General features: G+C 40.4%; 1 protein-coding gene across 1 annotated transcript; it reads left to right on the top strand.

Annotated features, from left to right (window-relative positions):
• The first annotated feature begins 1,173 nt into the window (after positions 1-1,173).
• Positions 1,174-8,697, top strand: LOC117815385. The gene is made up of 4 exons (XM_034687068.1): positions 1,174-1,650; positions 4,381-4,566; positions 6,689-6,851; positions 7,120-8,697. Exons 1-4 carry the CDS (start codon positions 1,257-1,259, stop codon positions 7,292-7,294), a joined length of 918 nt encoding a protein of 305 aa, XP_034542959.1. The 5' UTR covers positions 1,174-1,256; the 3' UTR covers positions 7,295-8,697.
• Positions 8,698-8,897: the final 200 nt, after the last annotated feature.

The following is an 8,897-nucleotide window of genomic DNA, read 5'->3' as shown; positions in this document are numbered from 1 at the left end:
TTCCCAAAGTGAAACAATTACAGAGAAGACATTAGCTACAATTTTTCAATAAAAGTAACTACTATTTCAGATTTGTCCTCTGGGGGTCGCATACAATCATAGTGCTGATGGAGCGCACCTGAACGGCGCTCTGGGAGAATATTTGCAGTTTGCATAATCCGGTGAAAATTCATAGACTTTTTAGAGCACTTCAAGATCCAATCAACACTAAAGTTTTCAAATATGTAAACTTGTAACAGCAGAAGCGGTGGATCCACCTTTTTCGAAAAAAAGGAGCCACATATCGTGCACATGCTTAGCCTGCCAAACACGTGCGTACGTCATTGGTCCCACCATAGGTGTTTCTAGCCCTTTTTTGGGGGCGCTGAAGCACCTCTAAATTGAATCCCAGCACCCCTAAAACTTGCACCTGGTTGAAACTTAATATTTTAACAACAAAAATACAACAGCTCCACCGCGTTTTACATGTTGTGCATTGCATTTCAAATGAAAGTCCAAAAAATAACTCCAATGTCAATTTTTGGTGTTTTTGGTACTCACTATAGGGGGCTGGTTTACTCCAGAAACATACATACTGTTTATGTATATGTTGAGGAGCTGCTGTATCAACATGAGTTGTCTTCCCCCAGAAATTAGGGCTACCATATGTTTCTTTTATGATTCCAATCCATTTCTATTTTGATGTGGCTCAGCATTTAAATAACCCTTATCAGATTTGATGGTTTAGTCACAGACTTTCCCAAAAAGTGTTATACTTTTCTTTCACAGATGTGGGAATGAAATTGCATTAAAATGTACAAAACAGTGAAATTTATCTTTAGCACCCCTAAACAACAACAGAATCGCCCCTGGGTCGGTCCCACTATGAGACTCACCATGACGAAAAATACAACTGCTGTTTCTCTAAAAAGATAGTTCATGTAATGTGAACATTTTCAGAATGTACTTGTACTTTTTGCACTAAAACAAAGGGAACATTTTGAGTTGTTCTTCTCCATAGGTTATTATGCTAGGATTTTACTTGAGATCAAATTGGGCTGTATGTGGCCCCTGAACTGAAATGAGTTTGACACCCCTGGGCTAGGGAGTGACAAAAAGTGAAACCATAGGGTGGCAGTAAATGCAACTAAATGGATGCCAACTGCCGTGAAATTACAAAGAAGAAGAATATGCCCTGTAAGAGTGGAGCTGTACAAATCGTAGATGGAAAAGGATGAGCTAAAGAGGAAGATTTAACTCCAAATACCTGAGGTGTCATGGGTCGTCGCGAGGAGCTCAGTGACTTTCAAAGGGGGACTATAGTGGGTTGTCAGATGTGCAAAAAGTCAGTCCGGCAGATTTCTGATCTGTTAAGCCTGCCTCGGTCTACTGTCTGCGCAGTGATACTGAAGTGGAAACATGGAGGAGTAACCTCAGCTCGGCCCCGGAGCGGCAGACCGCACAAGCTGAAGGAGGAGGACCGTCAGGTGCTGGAGAAAGTAGCGCTTAGGGTTAGGGTTAGGGTTAGGGGTAGCTGTCTGCGCTCGGTGGAAGCTGTCGCAACCGAGTTTCAGTCCGTGTCCGGGGCCTCAGTGAGCCCCAGGACAGTCCGAAGAGAGCTTAGAGTGATGGGCTTCCGCGGCCGAGTGTCCACCTACAAAAAGACTAGAGGTGAGTCCGGGACGTTCAGGTAAAGTATGCAGGTGTCCACCTCTGGCTACAGTACACCTGCATATTCATGCACATCATAAGGCAAGGCAAGGCAACTTTATTTATATAGCGCAATTCATACACGAGAGCAACTCAATGTGCTTTACATTAAAACATTAAAAGCATGGGAAACATTCAGACAAGAATAAAAGAACACAATTAAAATGACAATTAATAAAACATAGAAAAGAAAAGGAAAATTAGAAATATAGTAAAAGTTAAATTAAAATTAGCTTTTAAAGTGAGTTAAAATGAGCAAAGATAGGAAGGCAGTGGCAAATAAAAAAGTCTTAATCTTTGATTTAAAAGAGGTGAGAGTTGGATCAAACCTGCAGCCTTCAGGGAGTTTGTTCCAGATATGTGGTGCATATTGACTAAATGCTGCTTCACCATGTTTCGTTCTGACTCGAGGGACTGAAAGCAGACCGGTACCTGATGACCTCAGAGGTCCAGATGGTTCATAAAGTAGGAGCAGATCAGCAATGTATTTTGGGCCTAAACCATTCAGTGCTTTATAAACCATCAGCAGGATTTTAAAGTCTATTCTCTATCAGACAGGAAGGCAGTGTAGAGATCTAAGAACTGGAGTGATGTGGTCTACTTTTTGGCCCTTGTTAGGACTCGAGCAGCAGCATTCTGTAGCTGCAGTCGTCTGATGGACTTTTTAGGGAGTCCTGTAAAGACACCTTTACAGTAGTCTAGTCAGATAAAGATAAATGCATGGACGAGTTTTTCTGCATCCTGCTGAGACATAAGTCCTTTAATCCTTGGTATGTTCTTAAGGTGATAGTAGGCTGACTTTGTGATTGTCTTAATGTGGCTGCTGAAATTAAGGTCTAAGTCTATGACTACACCAAGGTTTCTGGCTTGGTTTGAACATTTCATCTTTGCAAAAACACTACCTAAACAGTGGGAAATTATTGTTTTGAAGTTTTCCTAGTTGCTGAAAAGTCCTTGTGCATTTCAAGCTTTAAAAGACGAGTTAGCAGGTTACAACCAGAGAGGTAGAGGAAGCCTCTGCTCCAGACTCAGCTAGTGGAGGTACAAATACAGGACACTTGGGAATAGTGGGAACAAAATAACATCTCAGCACCAAAGTTTGGTGACCTGACATGGACAAAGCAGCTGAAAAATATTGTTACACGTGTCATGGATTTCAAATTGTTGCCGGACCTGATCCACTAGACCCAGTGAGACTCACACTCAGTCTTGTCAGAGTTTACAAAATATGTATAAGGTGGTAATGAGAAAAACTACAATGTGATACTTTCAGCTGTAATGTTCTGTATATTAAGACACCGGTGGATTGAGTTTATTTCAAAGAAAAGGAAGGATGTCATGTATTGGTTAGACGGGGTGAAATGAAAAGGAAGTACAAAACTGTTACTTTATGGCGAGGAGCCGAGAAGTTGTATGTTCGCTGCTGCAGCAATAAAGCAAGTACAATTAGAAGCTTAATGTCATGATTTTATTTAGGTTGCACTACATAATTAAACATTAAGATAGGCACACACCAAATTCAATAATAATAATAATACTTTATTTATATAGCACTTTTCAATACAAGTAACAAAGTGCTTTACAGTGGGCAATAAAAACAAGAAGTGCAAAGCAAAATGAAACGATTAAAAATAAAATGAAATAAAAGCTTAAAAACCCTACAGACTTATAAAACAGACCCTTAAAATCTGAGCTAAAATTAAATAAAATCACAAAATAAAAGCTTTCCTGTAAAAATGTGTCTTGAGTAATGACATAAAACAAGGGACTGACTCTGCAAGTCTGATCTCCTCTGGCAGGCTGTTCCAGAGAGTAGGAGCCCTGACTGAAAACACCCTGTCCCCTTTGGTTGTCAGTCGGGTCCTTGGAACAGCTAACAGAGCACTGCCAGAGGATCTCAGACTGCGACTAGGTTCGTAGGGGGAAAAAAGCTCAGATATATATAGAGGGGCAAGTCCATGTAGTGCTTTAAAAGTCAATACAAGAATCTTAAAATCAATCATAAAATCAACAGGCAGCCAGTGTAGATGAGCTAAAATGGGGGTGATGTGGGCACACTTTTTAGTTCCTGTTAAAAGACAAGCTGCTGCATTTTGAACTGTTTGAAGACGGTGGATTGATTTTTGACTAAGACATGCGTACAGGGAATTACAGTAATCGAGGCGGGAGGATATGAAGGCATGAATACGTTTCTGAAGATCTTTTGCTGACATTAAGGACTTGACTTTGGATATATTTCTGAGCTGATAAAAACAAGACTGGACAACTTTTTTCACTTGTGGCTCAAAACACAAATAAGGGGTGGATAAAAAGTCAAGAAGTATGGGGAACAATCGAAGAGAACAGGTATTAATGAGCCATAATTCTCATCTCTACTCCAGACTGTGATGGGACTAGGGAGTTACAAAAAGTGAAACCATAAGGTGGCATTAAATGCAACTAAATGGACTGTCGACTGCCGTAAAATTCAGAAGAAAAAGAATATGCCCTGTAAGAGTGGAGCTGTAAAAACCGTAGCAGGAGCAGGATGAGAAAAATATGAAGTTGTGATAACTTAATGTAACTAAGATGGAATCTCCAGACCTCTGTGGTGTTATGAGTCGTCGCCAGGAGCTCAGTGACTTTCAAAGGGGGACTATAGTGGGATGCTACATGTGCAAAAACCAATCTATGAGATTTGTGTTCTGTTAGGCCTGCCTCATGATACTGTCGTCAGAGAGATAATGCAGTGGTGTCGTGGAGGAATAACCCCATTTCGGCCCAAGAGCGACAGCTGGCTCAAGCGAAGGGAGGAGAAATTGGCACAAATAGCGCTGGAAAAAAGTCTGTCCTCAGTGGAAGCTGCCGCAACCGTTTCCACCGACCACGAGACTAGAGGTGAGTCTGGGACAGGTAAACTATGCAGGTGTCAGGCGAGTGTCCACAAAGTCCACTTCTGGCTACATTACACTTGTATATTCGTGCACAACCAGGGGCGTTGCTAGGCCTGAAGCTCTACTGGGACACAGGCCCCCTACTGTATCCCCTTCCACGCACACACGCGCACAAACACACTCACACACATTTTATGGGCAGGTGTTTTCTCAGGCTCTCTAAAGAGATCCAGAGCTTTTTTCCATTTAGTGAAACCAGTGCTCACAAATGTGTCATGTTTCATGTGTTTACAAAGCTGCATCTCTGTTTACAGAATATTCTAACCAGGGAAAGCTTTCAAACCATTGTGAATTAAATGATCGTTTTTTTTTTAACCCAAAGCAGTGCTGGGGAACGGGGATAGTGGGACTTCACTTGTTTAGGACCATCATGCTTTCCCCCTAAGTCACTAATGTCCCCTCCTTCTTTGTGGACGCTGGTTTTTGCTCTTGCCCCTAGACTAATGTCATCTGTTTCTGTTGAAACTGCTCCCTCGTCATCATCATCTTCATGTCTGTCATCCTGGGGGCGTCTCTCCTGACTTGTTTCACCGTTCTCTCGCCTGTCAGTCTCACTTTCACTTTGCCTCGACCACTCATGCACCTCAGTCTCTCCTCCTCCTCCCTCTCCTCCTCCAGCACCTTGATCCTCATTCTCTGCAGCAGCAAAATCAAAACCAGACCGAACTTCGCTGTCCGCATCCCACACCTGAGGGAAAGCTGCGTGTGTGCAGTTCACCTGCTGCTCTCGGAACACAGCAATGATGAATGTATGGGAAACACTGCGGTGGATGCAGCACATTAACAACTGCGCCTAAAGTCTTTTCTTTTCTTTTTTACTCCGGCCCACCGGGAAAACTCCCGGTACTACCGATGTCCAGTCCGCCCCTGATACTGGCGCACAGCTCATTTATACTGAGGCACATGCCCCAGTAAAGGGGCCTGGCGACGCCCCTGTGCACAACACTTGATAAACAGTGGGAAGTTATTGGTCTGTAAAAAGTCCTGTTGCATATGTGAAGAATGTTATGTAAATATACAGTTTTCAATAAAAAAACAAAAACAGAATGCAATACAGATTAAAAAATGTAATTAAACACAGTTACCACAATGCACTGATATACATGCAACATACCCGAATACAGGAATTTGAATCAGTCAGCTAAAATAGATACAGCTCCTATTTGCACTTAGTCTGCACTTAACATTCCTTGCAAAGGATCTTATATCTTGAGTATATTTGAGCTATGTTTTTCCAGACTGCACAACTAAATTATCAGATAACATGCTGTCCTCATGTTTATCGTTGAGGGCATGTAGGCTGTCAATATGAATTTCATCTTCTTTACTGTGATGCAGATGCAGAATCGCATGGTAGTGCTGCCCTGTAACCTGAAGCCAGCAGAAATAGGAGGAGTGCTGTCCCAGGCTGAGATCCTGTGCGCCCACTCACCAAGCAAAGTGGAAATCATTGATCCTCCAAGTGGAGCTGTGTCTGTAGACAAAGTCACTATCCAGGGTTTTCCAGGTACTCTCACCTGATCACTGTATTCTCAAAATTGATAAACCAAATTTCACATATGTTCTGCCTGCAAGACTATATGAATTTTATAGTGATGTTAGCATGTGACTTGTCGACAATTCCCACCAAGTTGGGCCTACAAAAAATACAAATTGCATTTTTTTTCTTTTTTTTAATATATAAAATAATATAATATAAATATAACAAATGTGATATACTGAAAAGTATATGTCCTTTCCTCTCGCAAGGTGCACAAAGCAAGGTCCATGAAATATAGCTTTGAATCAACGAAAATAAACACCTTTGGAAAATTTGGAGCTCTGACTGTAGGCCGGGCTTCATTGCCAAACATCACTGATCTCTTCTGCAGATCCCTGCCACCACTTTCAATAATCTTGTGGAAAGCCCTCTCCAAAAGATCAGAGGTTTTCCTGTTCTGAGTCTTGTTATGCAAGTACTGTACATATGCAATAACAGTCCAAGAAGCATAAACCTGCATTATAGATGGATGAGTGGAGAACAAAGGAGGTTGTTCTAAGGAATCAATCTGATTTGTTGATTGCAGGTGAACCGGACAAAGAGCTGAACCCTAAACAGAAGGTGTGGGAGCAGGTTCAAGCAGACTTACACACTGACCCCCAGTGTGTTGCAACCTACAAGCGAGTTGCCTTTGAGGTCATTGGCAAAGGTGTTTGTAGAGCTCAAACTATGAGCAACAGAGAAATCAGGTAAACTCATAGAGCTGTAAGAAATTACTCAGAGTTGACCCCAGCAGCCAGATACGATTTGATATGTTATGGTAAGCCTGCATAGAGGAATGAAAGTTTCATATTGAGGCCTGTGGTTTTTGAAAGACATGACCACCAATCACATGGGTTTCATGTTTGACCAGACTCATAGTTCTGAACTGTAAGCAAAACAATATGAATAGTATGTTGCCCTCTGTTGGACAAAAATGAACATTGTTTCCATGTTTTTTATAATGAAATTCTTAAGGTTCTCTTTGTGGTCAGAGGAGGGCACTACAGGATCCATGATGGTGTGCTGTTTGTGTGAAGTGAGTTTGTTGAAGTTTGACATGCCTCACACAGTCATATCAAACAGAGTGCCCAAAAAATGGAAGTTCCTACAAAGAATCCCTCTGCTTTGGGGAATTTTTGATGAAATGTAAACATTTTCCCATGATGCCACAGAGAGTATTTCTATGGAACTGTACATGAAACTCTGCAGTGCAAAAGTCCCATCCAAATAACAGGACTATGAGGGGTTTTACTTTATTTTGAAAGAGGGAATAAAGTATGAAATAAGTGGGGAAACTACATTAGATTTACCAAATGAAACATTACGTTTGTATGCAAGTTCTCTGAGCTCCTTTAGTTTAAGTCTCATTACAGCAAGTGGGTGGGATTGCATCAGCATGAGATTTTCATGGCACAATTCCCATCTCAGAAAACATAATGATCTTATGGAATACAGTTTTGCATGGTTATTGATATTATTATTATTATTATGATCAGGTGAAATTAATGAAAACAGAGTGGTATTTAAGCTAAAGAAACTTTTCTTTATTTTTTTACAGAATATAATCATGTACAGTTATTTTTGACACCATAAAAAGTTTACCACTACAACCTGAGGAATGGAAATGGGTCCGTTTAGAAGTAATCTACATAAGGTCATGCAGGAAATGTTTTCATGTTGGATGTATCTCATCTGATCTCGATTTTGTTTCCTTCCCAAACTTTACTTCTGTTTAGCTACAGTTCCCAGGGAATCTATGGGAATGAATGATACTGAGAAGTTGGTTCTGAACAATTAGTCAAATGTTGTTTTTGTCACTTTAATAAGAAGATGTGCATCCTCTGTGTTACTGAACAGCCTTTCTCTTCTATTCAGATACTGTAGGAGGTTGTTTACCCTTTATACCCTACGTGTCCTTTTTCATGATCATGTATCAGCCTTCATAATCATCACTAATAAACAGATGTATCATATTACAGACAGAAATTAACTAATATGTTGGTTTTAAAACAAGCTGTTTTGTGTCCTTACAGTTGTAATACATATATTTACCAAAATTAAAAGAGAATAACACAACCATGAAAAAACTCTCCTTCCTTAATTTTAAAGGAAGAACTGAAAAACAGTATGTAAAGAAAGGGGATGTGATTCAGGAACTAAGAAGTGGAACAGGTTGTCAGTCTCAGAGCTGCTGGTAACAGGATTGTTAATCTTTTCGTGAGAGAGTCCTTTCATTACTTTAAGTTTATACAAAGTTTGGAAAAAGCTGAGGTTCAAACGTTAATATGCTTGAGGTTGAATGTACATCAATGTAAAATGTGTTTGAATTTGAACAAACTGGTGTTTCATTACATAATCACTCACAGACAGGCTCAAACCTCATTGTTATTTGAAATGCAAGAATCTCAGATTTGATTAAGAGTTAGAAGTCTAGAAATGTTTGCTGTAGTAACCATGAAAGTGTTTCAATTTGTCATTATGAAAGCTGGAATCCCTGATTATTTGATCATAATCTAAAGTGGGAGCTATTAATCACATCAAGCCGATACTGTGTCTCGGTGTCTTCCCTTAGACAATGGTGTTTTTGTGAGTAGGTTTCAAGCAGTTCTTCTGAAGTAACGAAAATAGTTTTTGTAAAAACCCTGACCCTAAAAGCAGACGGAGGTGCTTTTCATCTCCAGCCACAGTGTATGTTGACTAATACGACAAGCTGACCTAAATAGAACCACCTTTAATTTAAAAAGGTTACAGAA

The sequence above is a fragment of the Notolabrus celidotus genome, chromosome 7, assembly GCF_009762535.1.
Source record: "Notolabrus celidotus isolate fNotCel1 chromosome 7, fNotCel1.pri, whole genome shotgun sequence".
In the NCBI taxonomy this organism is placed as follows: domain Eukaryota; kingdom Metazoa; phylum Chordata; class Actinopteri; order Labriformes; family Labridae; genus Notolabrus; species Notolabrus celidotus.
Note: the sequence above shows the minus strand (reverse complement) of the source record. Positions and strands in the feature narration are given on the sequence as shown.

Bases quoted from the DNA above. Each gene is read 5' to 3' on its own strand.
- LOC117815385 (XM_034687068.1), top strand. From the start codon at position 1,257: ATGGGTCGTCGCGAGGAGCTCAGTGACTTTCAAAGGGGGACTATAGTG. The intron at 1,651-4,380 runs GTGAGTCCGGGA...GTGTTCTGTTAG, and splicing joins CACCTACAAAAAGACTAGAG to GCCTGCCTCATGATACTGTC. The intron at 6,852-7,119 runs GTAAACTCATAG...GAAATTCTTAAG, and splicing joins ATGAGCAACAGAGAAATCAG to GTTCTCTTTGTGGTCAGAGG.